This window comes from Epinephelus fuscoguttatus, linkage group LG14, assembly GCF_011397635.1.
Source record: "Epinephelus fuscoguttatus linkage group LG14, E.fuscoguttatus.final_Chr_v1".
Classification (NCBI taxonomy): Eukaryota; Metazoa; Chordata; class Actinopteri; order Perciformes; family Serranidae; genus Epinephelus; species Epinephelus fuscoguttatus.
In genome coordinates this window covers 34,664,896-34,687,246 of record NC_064765.1, presented here as the reverse complement: position 1 = coordinate 34,687,246, position 22,351 = coordinate 34,664,896, and the positions used below count along the sequence as shown (strand labels likewise).

At 42.0% G+C, this 22,351-nt stretch overlaps 1 protein-coding gene across 3 annotated transcripts; it reads left to right on the top strand.

The window, feature by feature from the left end:
* The first annotated feature begins 4,034 nt into the window (after positions 1–4,034).
* LOC125900928 (uncharacterized) lies at positions 4,035–19,883 on the top strand. 3 transcript variants are annotated; one of them, XM_049596222.1, is made up of 5 exons: positions 4,035–4,553; positions 5,835–9,970; positions 13,905–14,028; positions 16,526–17,419; positions 18,427–19,883. In XM_049596222.1, exons 2-5 carry the CDS (start codon positions 6,529–6,531, stop codon positions 19,016–19,018), a joined length of 5,052 nt encoding a protein of 1,683 aa, XP_049452179.1. In that variant the 5' UTR covers positions 4,035–4,553; positions 5,835–6,528; the 3' UTR covers positions 19,019–19,883. The 3 variants fall into 3 exon arrangements, with proteins under 3 accessions (XP_049452179.1, XP_049452180.1, XP_049452181.1); XM_049596223.1 differs by lacking the exon at positions 4,035–4,553 and adding an exon at positions 4,564–4,674; XM_049596224.1 differs by lacking the exon at positions 4,035–4,553 and adding an exon at positions 5,657–5,677.
* Positions 19,884–22,351: the final 2,468 nt, after the last annotated feature.

Here is a 22,351-nt window from a genome sequence, read left to right as displayed (position 1 = left end):
GGACGTTAACTAGCTACTTGGCACATGTTCTTAGTACACGGCCAGGGCTCAGGCCCAGCAGCTTTACTCATATTCACTCTCATCGGGGTTTCTCTTACATCCGCTGTGGATACTGACAGTGACCATTCCTCTGGAGGCAGGGCAGACTTGGCAGCTGAGTCTCTGTCAAGGAGATCAAAGCTAGCATGTAAGGTTTTAAGCTCATCTGGCAATGTGGTGTCACACATAACGGGGGTGCCCCTGCTTTTGTAGCCTGTGATATTCTAGATCACCTGCTACATATCCTTGGTGATCCATATTTGGATGATCCTGGGAAAACCGTTAGTATTTTCAAAGTCCAAATGGTGTCTAATTCTTGTAGGAGAGGCCTATTTGAAATAAACTGCTGTAACTCTTGATCAAATGGAGTAACTGTGCCCGAATTTAGAAATAAACAATCAAATGTCTTCCTATGGCAGGTAACCATTATATGATGCATGGTTGTAAATCAGTGATACTGACTAACTCTCTTTAAGGGTTATCACTCAGTTGAATGGGTGTTATTCAAGGGTATCCTGCTACACCTAGGCTGACCAACCGTCCTCTTTTGCCCGGACATGTCCACTTTTCACGTCCCGTCCGGGGCGTCCGGGGGGGGTTTATAAACTGATGATAATGTCCGGTTTTCCGTGTTTGTGTGTGTGTGTGTGTGTTAGAGTGCGGCACGGGCAGCATATTTCTGTCCGAACCCGAACCGAGCCCGACATTATTTAATGACTAAAGCACTGAGTTTGTGTCACACAGTTGTTATGTTAACAGGCTATTTAACAGGCCGGGCGTGCGCCGTGGGTGCTCAGCTGCGGAGAGGGAGACCTCCGTGTTTGAGACGGGAGCGGGAGGCGGGAGGTTCGACGCTTCTAGTGAGAGGAGAGGGAGAAATATAACAAAATAAGATAAAATAGGAAAAACCTGTCTCCCTCTTTTATTTTATTTTCAGCGTTTAATCAAGGTGGAGGCGGGCGGCTGGAGGTCCGAGACTTCCAGCGAGGAGAGAGGTAGAAACAAACAGCCAGTGTGTGTGTTATGTTCAGGTGTTGTCACGTAAATAACAGTGCCCAAGCAATAAACAGGACAGACAATAGGATTTTATTTATTTTTACACTACATTTTCACTGAAAGCTGACCGAATCCGACCCGAACCCGAATACAATTTATAGCTACATTTTTGACCAAACCCGGCCGACCTGTCGGGTACCGTCGGGCTCGGATCACCACACTCTAGTGTGTGTATGTGTCCCTATTGGGGCCTATCTGAATTTCTGTCTTTGAGAGATATTATTTTGTAATATAACTGACTTTTCTATCCATACATATACATTTTAAATATATTAAAATGATAAGGCATCTTTGAGTAAACTGCGAGTATCATTTAAGTAGGCTATGTCGTGGCCGGCCGAGTGTCCACTTTTTTGGAAATCAAAATATGGTCACCCTAGCTACACCTAGTTACTGCATTAGGTATGGGCGCCAAAACTACCTTGTTAGGTTTAGAAAAAAGATGGTTTGGATTAAAATAGGGATGTTTATTATGTAATGTTATGTAACATTATGAGCTTATGTACATCAATCTAAATAAGTCAAAGTTGACTTTTGGTTCCACATGGGACAAGAACAGTAATATCTTGGGTAAAAGTCCCATTTAACCCATCAACCACTCCAACTTCAGCCCATTTACCAAAGAAAAATGTTGGCATTATAGTTTTCTGTAAGCCACATGTTACATTTGCAGGTTCATATCATATCAAGGTTTCTACAGAGGCATAGTTGCCATCTGGATAGCATGGGCGATGGTGGATGGCGTTACACCTTAGCATGATGCCTGCCAAGCTGGGACCACTGTAGACCACTGTTCAAGACCAAAGAAACAACCAAAACTTACTATAACCTAGTGATTTTTGTGCCTAAACCGAACCACATGTTAGCCATGGGGTTGTTAAAACATAAAGTTTTGACGTACATTCAAATGAAATGTGTCTACGATTTGCAGAAACATACAATGCCAACATTTTTTCTGGCGATTGGGTTGAATTGACAGTGTCTCTATTTTATTTGTCCACCAGAGAGCACTAACAATTTTTCCACCGTAATGTCCTGCCCACAACATATCTTGGTCATATCTTTTTAGAAAACCAAATTTAAGAGATCATTTTGATAAATGTTTGCTCATGTTTTGTGTTTATTTAAAAGACTGCTGGTCAAATATCCAAATCTGATTTTTTTTTTAAAAAAAACAACTCTTAAATATTGATATTGGTACCTCATTAATCCAGTATCATTTGGACTCTAATTTTAACACAATTCCGGATTTAGATGCAGATAAGAAATTTCAAAATATCATGTTCTGTTATCAATGTTTTCAACACAATGGCAGTAAAATTGTTGGCATTGTACATTTCTGCACACCATGGATACGTTTTATCTACATGTAATGATGTAGCAGACATGTTGAAACTTTTGATGATGCCGTGGTTTAAGTGTGGTTATATTTAGACACAAAAACCACTTGGTTATGGTAAGGAAAGACCATGTTTTGGCTGAAAGTATTTTGGAACAGTACCCACTTTTACAAGTACCATTCATGCCACTGTCTCTGCCGGTAAGGCAGCAATGTCCTGATAAAAAACAATCGCTTTTTGTGCCACCATCCTGGCAGCAAACACGGTGATGTCTCAATAACAAACACCTGTTTTTCATGCCACTATCTCAGCTGGAAATGCATTGTCTTGGTAAGAACAATTGCTTTTTGTGGCACTATCCCAGGGGGAAACACACTAAGTATCGGTAAAAAACAACCGCTTTTCATGGCACTTGCCTTGAAAAGCGGTAGAAAAACGGTGATGAGTCCCCAGTTAACACCCACATTTGGTGCCTAAAAGCCTATGGAAAGACAGCAATGACTCACTAAATCACAACCAGTTTTATTGGTTGCTGGTCTGGCACAGAGATCTGCAGCTTGGCAGGCATTTTGCCAATGTGACACGCTGTTCACCATCATAATACATATAAAACATACAAATGTAATGTAAGTGCTTTACAGAAATATACAATTTACAATACAATACAATACAATATACAAGCCAACATTTTCATCTGGTGTCTGGGCTTACATTGTGCAGCCTTGGCACAAGTATGCAGTCTCTTATGCAGTGTTTACTGCTATGTTTGCAGTGTTTGTTGCTATGTATCACTGGATTCCCAAGAGATCAATCTCTCAGTGTGTCAATCAAACAATGTGGGCAGCATGGTGACACCATCTTCCTTATTTTTTTTATTTGGATGAAGTTTGTGTTTCTGTAGGTGGCACTCTTTTTTTTCTTTTCCTTTTCGCCCAAACATGGTGGCTGCAGCACAAGCTCATCACTCTGTTCTTCCTTTTCTGTTTATTCAACACCAAATGGAAAGAAAGAAACATCCCTGTCTGTGCACCAGAGGATTCCATTCAACGAGCATTTGCAACAGCGAATGTAAAAGCTAGCTGTTATATCATTCAGAGAGGAACGTTTGAAAAAGGTACATTATGATAGCAATGATCATGACATGAACACTGCTTAATGACAAAAAATAGAGCCTGTTTTTCCACACAGCGGCCAAATGATGTTGCCGATGACGACGCTTTTAAATTGCACTGTACAGTATGTGAGTATCCATTGTTGCTCTTTCTTTCTCTGTCTCTCTCACTCTGCCTGCCGCCTCCACAGTGATGCGTGTTGCATTAACGCTGAGGTGAAGAGTGGGAGGTAGAGGGCAAACTGAGAGGGCTACAAGAGGGATGGAGAGAGCCAGAGAAGAAAAGAGTGTGTGGGAGACTGAAACATGGATATGATAGATAGATAGATAGATAGATAGATAGATAGATAGATAGACCCCTCATTTCTCTTCTCCTTCGTTACCTCATTTCTAAAATGTCTGATGGTGATGATTTCCCAAGGGTAACCTACTCAGGTCAAACTAAATCTAGAAGGGAATGAGAGAGGGAGACGAGAGAAAGATAGAAAGATAGCATTAGAGAGAGATGATGAGTGTGAGATGAGAAAGAGAGAGATGGGATGGAGGAAAAGAGAAAAGAGAAGCAGCTGGAGAGGAGAAGTTGGTCTCTTTGCAGCACCAAAGCTCTTAAAGCCCCGAAGCTGTGTGGAGTGTAAATGGGAGGGGAGAGAGAGAGAGAGAGAGAGAGAGAGAGATAGATAGATAGATAGATAGATAGATAGATAGATAGATGGAGGTAGAGAAGGAGAGAGCAAGAGGTAGAGGGAGGCTGAATTGAGGAGAAGAAAAGCTAGAAGGGAGAGAGAGTGAAAGGGAGAAGAGGAGGAGGAGGAGGGTTTGCGTTGGTGTGTTGGTTGGCAGAGAGAGCGCTTGTCAAAAAAACCTTCCTCTGACAGAAGGCATGATTCACAGTGGAGGGAGAGGGAGAGAAAGAGGGGGAGAGAGAGAGGGAGAGAGAGGGAGACAAGCATCAGAAAAAGCGAAAAACGGCAGAGATAGAGAGAGAAACGACAGGGGCAGAGATGCCGGTAAGAAAAACAAAAGAGGATGCTGATTTGAGGCAGAATGACAAGACATTAGCGGGATGGGACTGAGATCGACGGACTGGATTGACTGATGCCTTTTAATGGCTGTGACCATGTTGATAAGGTTCTGGCTTTTCTATTGATCGGGGAAAATAGAGCAGGTGGCAGCAGCAGTGATGAAAGAGAGAGAGGGAGAGAGGATGCTTAAGAACGAAGGCACGCTGAAAAGACGGGTAGAGATAGAGAGACGATTCTCAAGTATCAATAGGCTCCTTTGATAGAGCTTAACTAATTTGTGCAGAAGGCATCACTAATACATGAAAATTAGACAGTTCTGACTCTTTAATATTACATTTTTCTTGAATTTTGGTGTGGGAAGCTTTTTAAGATGTTTTTGGATATGTGAATGGAGTTTTCGAGCCAATTAATGATTATTCATTCCTCTTTTAACTTTTGTATCCCTCTGAACTGGTTCAAGTGGGATGAAATTAGTCGTTGTCGTCCTGAGGTTACCAGATCTTGCAGTATGTGTGGTGGATGCCATGATTCTGTGGTCAAAATTAGTTTTAAATGCCTTTTTCTTGAGATGTTGATGACTTCCTGTAAGCTAATTTTCAGAGCTAATAATCGTACTGTTGTTTTCTCTGACAAAGCTAGAGCTAGCGGGCTAGCTGCTGGAGATGAACCAGTTCAAAGCAGCCACATCAAATCAAAAAATGTTCCCGATGACATGTTGAAAAACTGAGCTTCTGATTTCTCATATTGATAGAGGGAACAGCTTTGAAGGAATGTTGACGTCATCTTGACTTTATTTTTGGCACCAAATTTGCACGGGGCTTTAAGGCTTCTTGGCGCAGGTTGTCGCATTAACATCTCTGCAACTTCAAAATGCTCGCTGAGTTGTTTGAGGTTTTTATCTTTTGCTTTGTTGGCTATGTACATTTTTTTTTATCCTTTTGGTTGTCAGAACTGTTATGTTGGTCTAATGTTCTTAGATATAACGCCTACAAAATTGACAGTATTTAGCTTGGTGTTTAGCTCATCCTGAGGAGAAAAAGTTCTACATAAAGTAAATTTGAGGTTTTTATCGATAGTTGTCTTGGCTGGACATTGTTTTCACTCATTAGGTTGGTGGAGTGCCCCTTTAATTGGACATGCAAGAAAATCATGATTGTTAAATATTATCTTATAATGCTAATATCCGCTCACTTTGATATTGATGAAGAGAATTTTTTCAAGCTGTTTTCTGTTAAAATCTTTTGTTGTTTGCTTTGTTTTCTACAGACAGACGATGGTAATCAGCAAACACAGCCAAAATGAATGGAGAAGTTCCGACTGGATTCAGTCCTGCATCTGCTGTGCTTGGCCTTTCTGTCGCTTTGTGTCTGACTGACTAACGCTCCACTGGATAAAGACTTAATTGACTCTGAACAGACAACCAGAACAATAAACAACGGGAATAAAGACAAATGCTGACATGTTGGGAAGAGAAGAGGAGAAAAGATGAGCTAAGATCAGTGCCCCTGTGGACAAAAAAACTGGACTTGTCTTGTATTCTAATATTTTTCTTCAAAATCTTGTTGGAATATTTCACGAAGTAGGATTCTATCAGCAATTTCATTTGGATGTTATCTTGTTCACATTGTTTTCATATCATGGAGCTTTTTACAAGCTGATTTTGTTTTTGCAGCAATGCCGTACTTTGATGACAAGATTGCTCTGACCTGAAACGGAGGGAATATGCTTCAGTATTTTATCATAAAAGAAGAAGCAAAAATGTTGAATTTGCCATTTTTTTGTTTCATTTATTTCACCATGGCCTTCTCAAAGCCAGCTGCCATGCATTTTGCACATTCTGAAGTTGATTTTGCAAGCAAAATTTTTCAGAGTTAGTTTAATAAACAAATTCACAATTCACCCTTCAAGCTTCAAACGTGCCTCCTCCCAACCCCTCCCACCGTCAGCCATCCGACCAATCATGGGCAAGCCTCTTAGCCGTCCCGGGTGTTTCAGGAAGAGCTCCTGCTGCCTGGAGAAGCATGGAGCTGGGGATGGGGGAATGGGAGGACGAGGTGGGGGAGTGGATGGGGGATACGGAGACGGCTACGTACCCCAGCGATCCATCTACGATACCATGTGCATCAATCAACAGATTGACAGTCATCACCATCACCCTGGAGGGTCCATAAGGCGAGACGGTGGAGGTGAGGGGAGTTTTAGCTACTCTGCAAGCGGCTCCCTGAGGGTTAGCAGGTCTCCAGCTGACATGTTTGATTCGCAGCCCCGCTCTCTAACTCCAAACCCCTCGTTTGTTCGGCGACTGGATGAAAGAGCCATCTATGATTCATTGAAGCTTGGGGGTCAGGATGGTGATGGTAGCGGCTGCCATTCCCCAGGATGTTTTAATCGATCAGTTTCTCCCTCTGTGTCATCATTCTCAGCACCAGGAGTGTCCTCCTCCTCATCCAAGAAACATCACCATCACCCACACCATCACCATGGAGACAGTACAAAGAGCAGAGATGGCCGACATTCCTGGAAAGTCTTGACACCTCCAAAACACCTGGAGTGTTTGGAGCTTACTACAACCGAAATGATGGACAGAGGAGGGGGGTATCTTAACCCTGGGCACTACCCTCCCCAGGGGGGCCAGTCCTCCTCCCTTACCTCTCCTCTCATTTCCCCCTTCTCTGGCTCACCTCTCTCCTCGGGCTACCATACTCCGGTCTTTTTCTCCCCTGCCAAACCTCGCCCCAGTCAGTCTCAGAGTCTGCGTTGTTCCCCTCCCCACGTCATCCAGCCGAGGCATTACTCCCAAACCCAGAGCCTCAGGATGTCACCACCTCATGAGCTTAGACGATCCCCCTACCGTGCCCCACTGGTCCAACTGTCCGCTCATGACCTCGAGCAGGACATGAGGGATCGAGGAGGAGGATGGGGCCGGAGTGAGCGAGAAAGGGAGTGGGAGAGGGAGAGAGAAAGGGAGATGGAGCGAGGGTGGGCCCAGCGAGAATGGGAAAGAGAGAGGGAGAGAGGGAGGTTGGAGAGGGAGAGGGCGAGAGAGAGGGAGAGGAGGGAGACATCAACTTTTGGAACCTTTGGGTATGGTAGACCAGTTCCTCTGCGTTCAGACCGAGACTCAGTGTTTTTAGAATCCGACCATGTTCTAGACACCACGCCCCTGTTGCTCCCTCAGCCCTCACCTTCACCCTCCCCCAGTGCTGCCCCCAGGATGGGCACAGGTGCTGTGGGTAGGAATAGAGCTGGGTCAAAGGTTGGCCCCGAAGGTGTAGGTGGGGGTATGGTTTCAAAGTTTGACAATGGAGGTGTGGGACTGGTGTTAGTTGACAGCAAAACTGGGTGTGGGCCAACTTTTGTAGGTGAAGTTGGAAACATGTCTGAGGCTGAAATCAGAGCTGGAATGCAAGAACTCCATAGAGCTGAAAGTTGGAACAAATATCACAACGGATCCAGGGCTAGCATTAAAAATGGGTCTGAAACAAGAATGGGCTCTCAGGTGAAAACACGACCAGGGGGACGGGATCTAGAAGGGAAAGTGCAGTCTGGGGTGGAGATAGAACATATGGCTCCAGCTGTGAACAAGGAGGGACACAGGGGAGGGTCAAGAAGTGGAGAAAAAAGTGGAAGGGCTAAACCAGAACCTATTACTGAGACTGTAACTTCGACTGTGACTGACAATGACAACAGGGTTGGGCTTGAGGATGAAGTTGAGATTGGAGGTGGACCCCCTCCAGAGATGAAGCCAGAGATTGAGGCAGGGATTGAAGCTAAATCTAGTTCAAAGCAGGTGGAAAACAAGACTGTAACAGAAGTTGGAGATGGAGCTACAGTTAACAATGAGGTTTGCTTGGTTGAAGAGTCCAGAGTAGAAGCTAAAGTTGAGACAGAGGTTAAGATTGCACCTACATCTGAGCCTGAGCCAGTACTAGAGGCTGAGGTTAGTAATGAGACAGTGACTAAAATTAACACTGAGACTGGGGTTGTCAGTGAAACCCAGAACAGCAACAACGCTACAGATAAAGCTCAGATAAGTGTTGTGACTGGGGATAAAACTGATACTGCTCTTGCAGATCAGGCTGATAAAAAGCCTTTAGACATCGATAAAATTGTATTCAGCCATGTAGAGAAAAGTTCCAGGTCCCACAAGTCCAAATCATCCAAGTCCAGTTCCAGGACTCGACCTGGCACAGCCACAGGGCTCAGACCAGGTGTGGTCAGTCCTCGACTTAGCAGAGGACTTGGAGACCTTGAGTCAACAGGCCCCGCTGAGGGCATTGAGTCCACCTGGCCTCGCCGAATCATTGTTAGGAAGAGGACTGTTCGACAGGGTGGGGCACTCCACAACCTCCCTATTCTCCCCCCACTCCCCTCTGTCCTCTCAGCATTGGAAAAGAGGCGCCCACATGCCCACCTCCACCCCCGTCAAGGCCACTACTCAGAGAACCCGCTAACAACCATTATGAATTCTATAAGTATTGTGGGACGATGCTCACTTAAAGAGCCCTCCCATGCAGATCCAGGACTGGGGACCGGTTTGGTGGGCAGGGCTTCCCTGAAGGAGCAAAACTTGGAGCACTGGAGAGTCTGCAGAGAGCAGGAGGAACCCAGGAGATCCAGGAGCAAGGAGAAGCAAGGAGAGCAGAGTAAGGAGAAGACGGAGGAGAAGAAGGGGAAGGAAGAGAAGCGAGATAAAGTGCGTAGAGAAGAGAAAGACAAAAGAGTGGAGAATGTGATTAAGGAGAATGAGAGAGTTATTGTCAGTGAGGGTCTGGTAGAGGAAACCAAACGAGAAAAGTCAGAGAGAAGAGTTGAAGGGAAAACGCAAGAGGATGGAAACATAAAGGAAGATGTGAAAAAGGAAAGGAGTGTAGAAATAATCTGTGAAAAAGTAGAGGATAGAGGAATGAAGATAAAGGATGGAATACAGGAGCAGCATGGACAAGAGATGGAGGAGGTGGTGGCTAAATCAAAGAAAGAAGAAGATGAAGTGGAGGGAGGAGAAGGAGGCACATTTGGAGAGGAAGGCGGGATAGAGAGTTGGGATGCTGTCCTTGACATGGTCAACACGTTGTGGGAGGATGGCTGGGAGAAAGGGGGAGCAGGAGGAGGTGGTGATACTGATTCCCTCTCGGGCTCCCTGCAACGTTGGCCTCTTCTCCGACCCCCAGTTGGCTTTGGGGGCTCACACCCACCCTCCTCGGCAGCCTCAGAACTCAGCCTGACAGAGCTGGAAAGGAGAGCCAGGGAGCTGGACTCTGACCTGGAGCATCTAGACCTGTCTCAGCCCCACAGGGACACCCAGGATGTATACCAATCACTGCTGGAGCCGCAGAGGGAACGAGCAGACATGTACCAAACACACCCTGGGCCACAGAGAGAGAAAGCTGCAGTCATGACAGGTAGACATTATTTGGATTTTGTATATTTTTGTTTTCATTCTTCTCGCAGTATTTCATTTAGGTTAATGGAAAACTCTATTAATCTTACCCTCAAAGTTCACTTTATTTGACATGGAAACTACTGTATTGGAAAAGCTTTGTCCTGATTATGTCATAGTGATGTCATCAGGGTTATCTTGGCTTCACTTTGAGACTTCAAATTTAGAAACAGAGAGCTTGCCCTACACACTAAAAGCATGGCATTCGAAAGCAGTGGGCTTTTACCATGAGAGGAGGGCCTGGGAAAAGATGCTATTGGTTGCATTACAGAACATGTAGGAATCTGTGATTTTTAGAGCTTGACCAGTGCCGTACTGTGACACGTGAGATCACAGAAACCTGAATCTCTAAAACTTGATAAATATAGTGTGCTATTACTGTTTTGTCCATTTAAAAACAACAATACAAGCTTGACTTTAGAACATGAAAAAAATCTGTAACTTGCAAGTGCATTGTGTCTCATCATTGCAATCCAGTTTTTAGTCTGTCTCGCCTCTCCTGTCTCCCTTAGAAGTCTTTCTAAATATAATGACATATTTCAGTGGTCTCGTTTCCCTGGACACACAGCTCAATCTCACTATGCACATAATTTTATACAGGGATCACAAAAGGAAAATATGAGTCTAATAAAGACACAATACCTTTGATATATGAATTCCATAAAATTAAATGGGTATATTAAAATATTTTTCAATAACACCTTGGCTTTCTCAGATAGTTTATAGATCATCTCAGCCTTAAGATACTTTTCAGTAAGGCCAAGGCCAACACTCTGACCAGTTTGCTATAGTAGTTCACCTGCTTATGGCTCACATTCTGAACTGAGACCTACAGTATCTGTCAGAGGTCTTTACCAAGTGCAAAGGTTGAGTTAAATTGTTTGTAGTGTGGTAAATATATAACAGTCAGTCTGTTGCCTGGGTCCAGACCTCTGAATCAATTTGAGTTTACCGATTCATCTGGCATTGTGACGAACAGCAGTTTCTCTTCACATTAAAGAAAATGGCCACTTTAGAATGAAAATACAGACAGTACTTACTGACCCTCATGCTTACAAGAAGTCCAGTGTAGTTTTTTAATCCACAAAACTCGTTCGGGGTATCAGAGGATAACAGCTAGCTGGAATAACAGCTACACTTGAAGTGCATGGAACCCACATTTTGAAAATGTAATAAAACTCAGCTAATGCATTTCAAAAACTTCAGAACAGCTCCTCCGTCTTAATCCAAGTGCCCTGAAGCCGCGACATGCAAAATTGACTTGAAAAGACGTAATTTACTCCACTTTTATAGCATCATTTCTCACCATGGTCACTTAGCCTGCCCTGCAGGGGTGCTGTGTTTACATGGCAACTCTCGCGAGACTAGAGAACTAGCACCACCACTAGCCATCAGCTAGTCTTGCGCGAGTTGCCATGTAAACACAGCACGTCTTTGTGTCCAGTCACTCAGTCTTGTGATTTAACGGGATCGGAAGCTTAATTCTGAGATTGTTCTGTGAATAGTTTCTTAATAAATAATATGTATAGCAACTTCTGATCAATCCATATTAATTTCAGGATTCAAATAACAACGTTTGATTAGGGCCCCATCCATTTGTTCACTTTAGGTCACATCCACATCTTGTTTAAACTCCACCCGAGTACAGAGATGGATAAATTAGTAGGTTGAACAGATACAGATAATGGTGTACTCACTCATCCCTAGTTTCTTATCTGTGAAATAAAAGTAAATAAAAGTTTTGTTTCGACTGATGGAAATGGTTTTCAGATTATCAACAAAAACAGGAGGTCAGTGTTGCTGCGACATGTAGTTACATTTCTGGAGAGGTGCACATCAGGCTAGAGCATAGGACACAGCATAGGGTACACGCAATCACAGAGTCTGTGCTGTAGGTACAACGTTGATTCAATGCAGAAGTATAAACCCTGCTTAAAGGGCCAGTGTGTAATATTTGGCATGGTTTATTGTCAATCTGAATCTGAATCTGAATATTCTACCCATTAATATGTTTATACAAGTGTATAATCGCTATAAAATAAAATTCGTTTGGTTTTCGTAGCCTTATAATTATGCTTTTATATATATATATATATATATATAGCAAGGGCCTTGCTTTACAGAGGTCGCCATCTTGCGCCGCCATCTATGTACGGCAGACCTAGCGGACAATGTATATATATGTATATATATATATATATATATATGTATATATATATATATATAAATGAACCAACGAAGACAGCGGAAGGAAGGAAGAAGGAGGAGGAAACAGCAGAGTGTTAGTAGTTCGTCGATAGAGAGTAGTGAAAAGTTTTTTTAGTTATAAAGTTTGCGAATGGACCACACTTACCACGCAACAGGAGAGAATGAACCCGAACCGTCATCTGTGAGGAAAAGAAGACGCAACTTCACTCCTTGTGATGCACTCTCTGCGGCGCTTTTCCTCCTGATGATATATCTCCCCAGTGATGGTAGCACCCATTCTGTGCATTCAGCCTCTCTTCTCGCCTGCTCAGCATCAAACACATGGAGTTCCTCATCTGTATGCTCCGGCTCAAACAGGTATGGCTCTGGGTCTGTGTCCGCTATAAGAAACTCTTCAAAATCGCGTTCAAAGTCGTCAACTGCAGCTACTATAGTCTGGAGATATTGCTAGGCTAAATAAACAGCTGAGCTCTGTTTACCGGCCACGCTGTCAGTCAGTGTGCGGGCTGGAGATTGGTGGAGCAGAGAGGGGAGGGGGTGCCCGCTAGGTATCATAAACGAGAATGTGTGTATGGAGTGTCTGCTAGAAGAGTCAGAGTTTGGGACGGAGTCTTTTACCCCCTGGAGTGTTACCGGAGTTTTTGGAGTGCTCAAATAAACAGGCCTTTTTCCAGAACGCTCCTCTGGTCTCCTACTCGTGAGGGATTCATTACAATATCGTAACATGGTTTAGATTTCTAAATAAACATTCACTTCGTCGCTAGATAGACCTACTCCTGAAAAACTCATGTCTGCGCAAGGCTTTTTGTCCCTATGAGGCCACCGTCATTTACCCGACAGGAGGGGTGAGTGTGTGAGCCCTGCAATCTAGAATTTGACCACTGATGTCACTGTTTTCAACCCATTTTACACAGTGGCCCTTTAATAACAACAAGACAGACAAGATAGATGCTGCTATTGAGGCTGTTCTAAATTGCCATCACTTCTCAGTATCCCCTGACATCGTAGTTTGTTTTGACTTTGCTCCACTCTTAAAACCCCAGTAAAACAGACATGTTGGCATGGCTACACATCAGTGTGAACTTAAAATGATGTTTGATTCAGGTAGATATGTTGGTCTCTAGTGACTGCCTAGGGAAAATCAAATCCCTCTCCCTCGTGGAAATCAGTTAGGGTAGATAATGTCAGATTGAAGATGGAAACAAAGTGTAATGAGATCATGTGAATGTAGTATATGTACAGCATTGCTGTCTGGCTTCAAGGCTCTGACCTTGTCACTCCCTACATACAAATACTGAGCTCAGCATAGCAGGGAGAGGGGAGGGGAGTTTCAGTGTAACATTAAGGGGATATCTAAAGAGGTTTGGATTTTGGCTTGGTTGCTTGATTGCCATGCATCTGAGGTGTGATGGACTACCTAAACTTGGATTTGTTGGCTTTGGTACTGTAACTGATAAAACTGCCTTCAAAGACAAATGTGTGCATCATTTTCCAATTCTGCAGGAAGGCCTCAGCTAAAAAGAAAGAACAAATGTTGAAACAGCCAGTAGGTGGTATAAGCACTGACCAACTGGCTATGATCAAGTATCCAAATGCTTGACAAGAAGGGGGGTGAAGGGTGTAATGTTTTGATTATATCTCCTATTTCTCATGTTTAATTGTGTTGAATCTGTTTTGAATTTTTCCAGGTGTGGGGAGCAGATCCCAGGTCAGTTTGGAGCTCAGTGCTATGGCCTCACCAGCTACAGACACAGACAGACATCCTGCTGACTGGTCAACCAAATCGACTGGGACTTCCAATGTTGGCACAAGGTAATGCCACAAAAATGGTTATTGTCAGCGCAGACTCTGAACTGTTTTTCACCATACTTTGACATACATCTCAGGACTGAATATTCATCACACAGGCCAAAACAAAATGCCGGTTTTAATGCAACCAATACATACTGAATGGTTAGACAGGGTTATAAATGCCCTAGGCAACAATGCCACTGTAACATCAGTTCAAAGATAATATAGGCAAGAATTTTATTTATCCTAAGGGAAATTGTTGAACAGCACTTTGCAGTGCAAAGTAGGAAAGGGTGCAAATATTCATTCATTCATTTTCCGTTACCGCTTATCCTGTTAGGGGTCGCGGGGGGGCTGTAGCCTATCCCAGCTGACATTGGACGGGAGGCGGGTTACACCCTGGACAGATCTCCAGACTATCGCAGGGCAAATACAAATATAACAAAAGCAAATCTAAAATATCAATACAGGTGCAAGAATAAAAATATAAGCCATAATTTTGCGCCATACAGAATGAAGTGAATAAAGTGGCGCAACTTGGTATTCGATGGTAGCATTCCCAGTTCAAATTGTCTTCCAATGCATATGCTATTCATTCATATTTACTGTCTTTTTGGGGCAATTTAACAGATGTAATACTTCTATAAGGATATTCAGATATTTTTAAAAATCAATCATTTGGGTGCCAGAGTCATCATATTGACATGGATCATGGTACATGTAACACTTTATGTTCCTGAGAATTTCAAAGCTGCTTTAAACAGCAACAACAACAACAAAAAAACACAGTTTAGTTGTCTTTTTTCACTTCTCATTTTCTAACATTTCTATATATAGTAACAGAGCAAGTATATCAGAATCGAAATCTGACTTGCAGCTGCATACTGTGCAGTGTAGTGTCAAGATTTCTTGCTGTTTAAAATAGGTAGTGTTTGGATTCTTCACAGAAATAAATGCAAAAGAAATGAACAAAACGTCTTGGGGCTGAGCCACGAGTGATAGATATAAACAAAATGGTAGTGGCCCAACACTTGAGCCTTGAGGTACACCATGTGTATCAGTGAATCAGAACAGTAACAGTGAATGAATTTGAGAAGATGATAAACAAACTTGGTAAGCCCTGGAGTTCAGATAGATTCCTAAATCTTACAAATAAATCAGCATAAACAGAAGTAAAAGATTCCTAAAGTCATTTTCAGGATTTGTACATTCTCTACAGTTTCCTTCGGCATTTAGTAATCTCCTAGATTCAGAGCTATTATTGTAGTTTAGTCTAGCTGACTTCTCACTGCAACAATTTAAACACTGCAATCTGAGTCATTTATGTGTACTTGTGAGTAATGTGGTGGGAGAACATTCATACATTTGTTATGATGGACTACCAAATGCATTGTGTTGCTATTTCATTGGTTTTCCTCTGTCATTATAATGAACATCTCAGAACAGAGTGTGTGTCCATGGTTTGAGATGAGAACAGACACATTCAGTAGATGTGAGCAGCACAGTGTTGATGAGCTGAATAGAAAAAGGAGACAAAATCCAAATTTGTGTTGTTTCAGGGTAAAAAAAAAACACTGGATTAGTCCTGTTTATTGGCCATGAAAGGCATTAAAGCCATGAAAGTCTGGCTGTCACTGTAATTCCAATGAAATCACTGAATCTGTTACATTTAGGGTAGCCCCAAACTGCCTCCTGCCTAAGTCCACACAGTTCACATTCAAATACGGACTGATCTGACTCTACAGCATTGACTAGTTTTAGAATGTGAACTATGTGGACTTGAGAGGTTCAAATGGTGCTGCACCACAATTTGGGATTTGGGGGCTTTTACTGGCAGGACTGATAATGCATTATGGCTGTAATAAGGTTAATATCTGTTTACCTAATTACCTCATTAAAAGGGAAAGCTTACTTTTCAAATTTCTCCCTTCTTTTTGCGGTATTAACCCTACAGTGGTTGTAATTATCCTGGGTAACGTTTGTGATCTGGATCATTTTAAAACTCTGGACCATTATAAAAAGGATTCTTATGAAATGAATACAGGTACACATTAGACAGCATATCACACATGTCAGTATGAACTGTAAAAGTCATTTCATTTGATTTGCACCAAATGTAGTAGGTGTGAAAGAAACACTATCAAAGTGCCCTTTCCTGAATCTGGCTTTAGCAGATCATTATCACAATCAACTCATTATTATTTGTGTTGTTCCCGGCTAGTGAGAACATAGACCAAACTGTGCTACGTCCTAAGCCAAATTAAAGAGCTGATGTATTCATAATGATGTGTCCATCAACCAAGACATCTGGGCAGGCATTTAAATGAGAGGCATAAAAAAATCAAAAGTGCTCTGTAAGGCTAAGAGACAAAAACAAATCAATGGCCTTCATCTGAAAAAGTAGGTTATAACAAATTTAATGGCATCTGTGGTAACCAATGGTAGAGAGAGAATAATAGAAGTCACAGGAGGCACATGAGGATGTAGCAGTCATTTGACAGCCTTCTCTTTTTTCTAGCTCCACTAAGGAGGACAGCTCTCCAGACTCCAACCTTACGCTGGAGTCCGATTCCAGTGGTGTCTTCCTCTCCTTATCCAATCAGAGCCAGGAAGAAGCCAGCTCTGACAGCGACCAGCCAGTCAGTGGTTCTGACCTAGGCAGCAGCAGCACGTCACTGGAGAAAGACGGGGACGATGGAGGGTTAAAGGAATGGGGGAGGGAGGAGAGTGCAGAGCTCCAGTGGTGCTACCCTTCACTCCTTAACACCTCTATGAATGAAGACATAGAAGGAGATAGTGGAAGAGAGGAAGCAGGGCATGGAAAGATGGAGAAAGATGAAGTGAGAGGCAAAGATGAGAGTGAGAGAAGGGTTGGTAAAATAGGTACAGTCTCAGTCATAAAGACCCAATTCAACCATACACCTATTGACAGCTCCACAACTTTTAATGCCCCACAAAGTGAAGAGTTACCACCCAGGAAAAAAGTGACCCTCATGGGAGGTGACATCCCTCTTCCTCTGTCTCCCTCCAAACAACCAATCAAACACCTCCTAGATCCTAATCAGAAGCCAATCAGAACCTCAGGACTGGACTGTGGTGATATAGATCCCTTTGTCCAATCGGACAGCTTTGTTTACCTTGCCGTGTCTGCAAGACCTGGCTCCCAGGGTGAAGTCACCTCATTGACAGAAGTTCCCACCCCTGGTATAAAACAAGTCAGTGTACCACAACATTTGGATAGCTTGAAAACACACTTGGACCAATCCAATACAGAACAGACCGCCAAGCTGACTCATCTTGCCCCACAGAAACCAGAGGAAGGAGACTTTCTTTGCACTGACAGCTTTGTCTACCTGGCTGCTCCAGCCTGCCTCCTATTGGGCCCTGCAGGAAGTGCACCCTACAGTGGAAGGTATGTGTACTTGTTTGTATGTGTGTTTGCTCTAGTGCATGTTATTCAGTGGGGGGTCAGAGAAATAACTAAAACAGCATTTCAAAGACATGTCATTAATTTGCAATAGATCCATTCATCCATTTTCTGCTCTGATTGCCTTGGTTCTGGTCGCAGTACCACTTGGCTAAGCAAGGTTCCCCACATGCCTTTCTCCATGTCGCCAGCTTTCCCTGAAGGATACTGAGAAGGTTCCATTTGAAATATCTGTGATCCCTCCAATGTGTTCTAGGTCTTTAACGAGGTCTCCTCAAAGCTGAATTTGCATAGAATACCTTTACAGGAAGTATCTCAATAAGATGCCTAAATGACCTCAACTGGCTTCTTTCCACAAAATGGAACAGCAGTCCAACTCCTTTCCGGTGTCTTAGCTCCTCACACCTTCTACCACTACCATTTGATAATGAGATCATTGGCTTTGTTTGGTCATTACCCAAAGCTCTTAACTATAGGTGAGGGTTGGAATGTAGATAGAACAGACCATAAAGTTCAGCCAGGGAGGTGAGAGTCCTGGCTGAACTTTCAGACATTTCAGGAAGGGCAGATGTGGCTTAGCCCAGGCTGTTTTAAACCAGGAAGCCCAACTGCTGACCTACTGAATTCCATGTCCATACAAAAGCATGCTTTGGTTCTTAACCATCATTCATTTCATTTCCATTATAAACTCATGGAATATTTTAGTGCAAATGTGTGTGTTTCCCCCTTCTTTTTCAGCACCGAAAATAATGCTTTGTCATTTTCAATTACATAAAGATTGCTTGTGTCAGAGTTCAGGTTTCTGCCACATGTTTAAATTAAGTGCTTTAGTACCATTCAATTACATATAAATAAGAAGATGCTATATTTTGAATTGTTTTAATTAAAGATTGGTGATTGGCTGGATAAAGAAGTGATATATTTGGTCACTAGAATTCAATCTTGTTGAAGTTCACTATTTTAGTCAAATTCTATCTGCTGTGTTTTTCCAGGGAGTCGGACTCAGAGAGTTCAGGATCAGGCCCTGTTGATCTTTCGGTACTGGGCTGTGACTCTGTGGCAGGGGACAGTGACTGGGATTCAGACCTATCAGACTCTGATCCCAGTCGCTCCTCCAGAATCTCTGCTGCTGGTAGCAAATCTTCCGGTGCATCACGGGCTAAGCGGATGCCTGCTGAACCAGGCTGGGACTTGTTTGGAGAAACCACTGAGCCTGAAGTGCTGAGTGAGCTCTTCACAGAACAGGATAAAAACCACAATGGCAAAGCGAGGAAGGTTACCGGGGTCTCCACCAGCCTGGCAGATACATCAGCCATTCCCATGGCGACTCAGCCTGTCACTACACCAGTGCAACGGTCAACAACAGTAGACCCATCGTCAGCATCCAAGAGGGTGACGTGGCAGTTTAAACCAGCCCAGAGGTCAGTCTGCACAGGAAGCAGGAAGGAGAAGGAAAGGGAGAGGGAATTGGCATCATCATCATCGGTAAGCTTCATGGAACTGGGAGGAGGCGAGACCTATAGACCCTCCCCTTCATCTTCATCTTCTTCATCATCGTCACCATCCTCATCTTCTTCTGGTTGATTTGTGGAGGTAATGGTATTGGAAGAAGTTCTAATTGCCTCTGAAGTTCATTGCCAAAAGGTAGAAAAGATCTTCAACTTGTTCTGTAGATACTCACGGCTGGAACAAGTGCTGATTTTTTGCCTGTAAATTTTGAATTTCGCATCTAGCTGCTGCCATTGCCTTCTTATGACCTTCTAAAGGCTGCATAAAAGACTAGTTAATTGTTGCATTTTCTTAGATTAGCCTTCACAATTCCATATATGTATAATCATTTTAAATTTGAGACAGGGTGAGACTCAGGCTATACAGAAACCTTCAGGTTGAGATTATGTGGAAATACGGCCACTGATAGAACTCTTAGGTAAGATGTATACAGTGTCATTCCTAATGGGTTTTATCAATAGTCAGATTTTGAAACACAGGGTTGATTTATTCATTACAGCTTCACATTATTATTTCTCTAAATAAGAAACATGAATAGTTCTATGGGTTTTTTATTCTACTGAATGTACTGTACAGGATAAACACAACTACAAGGTAAATCCACCATAAACATATTCATATATGAGGCATTCTCAATGATTTGGCTTGGTCACCTATTTTCAAAGTTACTGCAATGTTTCAAATTCAGATACAATAATACAAACAAATGGTTACAGTTGGAGAAAACAATCTGTTGGGCTCTATAATTATGTTATCCATTGATAAAGATCTAACAATGTAAATGTGTCTCAGGCCTTATATCAAATTACACTTCCTTCCCCATGTAATGCCTCACTTTAACTCCTGCTCTTACTACTTCAGATATAAATATACTGTACTTTAAAAACTGACTTTTAAAAACTGACAGGTCAAACTTTACAGTGTACAATGTATTTTATAATCACATCCAACTTTACAGTGTATTTAACAGTGTGTCAATGATATATTTTGAAACATTGAGATATCTGTAGAGTGATATATATGTATATATATATATATATATATATATATATATATACACATTTACATATATATGTGTGTGTATATATACACACACATATATATGTGTGTGTGTGTGTATATATATATATATATATATATATATATATACATACATATATATATGTATGATGAATGTGCAAACATGAACAAATAATGGAAGGATTTAGAAATGACATTTAATTTAAATGTTTTATTTATCACTTAAACTGAAATTGTGAATGTAATAATTGAGCAATATGCTTAGAGATTCATGCTATATTCTATGTTTCATATGTGGAAAGTGTTGCCTGAGTGATGTGTATAATAATGGCTGAGTTTAAGTTTATTTATACAGCCAAATATTAATTGTTAATGCAGTCTTGAGCTCATTTGAGGTTCTATATGTAACATTTTTAGACATCAATTTAGCATCAGGTAGCGTGGTATAATTGCCAGAAAGAATGAGACCATGGCTGAGATGATTGACAGCCTTTGTCTCACACCAGTCAGCAGCTTCCGCTGCCATTCTGAACTTTTTAGTGCTAGTGACTTCATCTCCCATAATCCTGTCTCTCCTCGCCTTTGTGGCATCTTTGGCTTTACTGGCAAGGATAAACTTGTTGGAGATTATTTTTTTCCCATTTGCTTCTCACTCCCCTTCACCATTTGTCACAGTGAGAAAATTTGACATTTTTAGCTCTGTTTGCGATAAAAGTGAATCAATCCATAAGATTTTCCTCCAAATCCATGTCGGTGGCACACAATGTAAAATGCAGCATGGAGGCTGGTAGAGCTGCCAATCATCCCAGCAGTGGTTTTGTTGTTTAGTAATTATATTAATGTCTCAAAATGAAGGTATGGTAATCATTTTATTGATGTTAAAAATGACACATGTAGCACCTTTAAATGAGAGTACAGTGCTATCAGATTTATTATCCTATTACATATGTGACAAAAGGAATGTGGCAGGTTGACAAATTATTGTCAGTTACACAATAATAATTTTGTTACAATGTGATGTGGTTATGAAAGGCTGTGTGGGAAGTTATGGCCTGGCAGGCAATTTGCTTTGCAAGCAGGTGTAGTTGTGCTATTTTAAATATACACTTGAATTTCAAATTGGGCAGGGAGAGTGGTAACTGTTTGAATTATGACTAATTCCAAGCCACGTAAATGTGTCTTAGTGTGTGTTTATTGTTGAGGGTGAAGGTGATGGCACTAGAATTTGGAGGATGAATCTATTGTGGGGATGCTGCAGCCATATTTCTTGATTGCGACTAATGGGGTAAAATGAGAGGGGTTTTTGATTTGATTTTTATGCGAGATCAGGACTGTTGCCTTGTGCAGCTTTTACTGCCATTATGAACACTGAAATGCTCCGCCAGTCCTTATACTTGATGATGCTCTGTGTTAACCAACATGATTTGATAGGGCCCTAAATGCACCTGTCTGGTTTAGTGATGGATTTATTATTAGTTTTGATTTTATATTTTCTGGCGCTTTCAAGCACAGATTTACAAGCACACCCCTGGAGAAATTATGTGTTTCGCTGGCATGCATCTTTTTCTTTAAAAGCTACAAGATTGTCAGCATATCTTGAGAAATGAATGTTAACCAGGATTGAACTAGTGACTGATGGTTTATAATGATCACAGCCTCTGACTTCTTGTAATTTTCTTAGCCATGTACAAATGAATTGAATGTACATCTGTTGATATTGTTACAACACCAAATAGCACTCCAAATCCCCGTTGAAAGTCAGCATTTAAAATCATGAAAAATGAGCTGAAAGGTCATTTTGGCATGGCCGGCTTAAATTGTAAGCAGGCCCCTTGGCCACAAATATGTTGTTGGGTCCCTGTTAACCTCTTATGGCAGGAGAACTACACCAGTACACCTGTGCTGTTTTTCCTTTCCAGTTTTTTGTTTGTCTCAGTCTGTGGTAATTTGATTAAACACAAATTTATGCAGGAATATGTATCATATAAACACAATGTTTGTTAAGTACAACTTGCAACGTAGAGCAAGTTACTTGAAAACTACAATCAATTAGTCATTACTCACTAAAATAGTGACTGCATGACTTTACAGTACTAATTACTCAGCAACAGAAGTAATAAGTTGCATTAGTCTCTATTTTACTTTTGTTTCTCTGCCCAACTCAGTCAAAGGTGCCTTTAAACATCTCCAAATCCTCCACAACCATGTTGCATCTTTTGTATTTAATACATGTGGAAAAGAAGGAGACATTTTGGTTTAACAAACCGGCAGGCCTACTATTCAGAGGGACTTACTGACCATCCAACCACTAGCTTAGCCTTAGTGACTGCATACAGTGCCATTAAGTCCCAGCCTTGACTGCATGGTTTACACACCCTTTAACTCAAC

Bases quoted from the DNA above. Each gene is read 5' to 3' on its own strand.
- LOC125900928 (XM_049596222.1), top strand. From the start codon at position 6,529: ATGGGCAAGCCTCTTAGCCGTCCCGGGTGTTTCAGGAAGAGCTCCTGC. The intron at 9,971-13,904 runs GTAGACATTATT...GAATTTTTCCAG, and splicing joins GAAAGCTGCAGTCATGACAG to GTGTGGGGAGCAGATCCCAG. The intron at 14,029-16,525 runs GTAATGCCACAA...TCTTTTTTCTAG, and splicing joins ACTTCCAATGTTGGCACAAG to CTCCACTAAGGAGGACAGCT.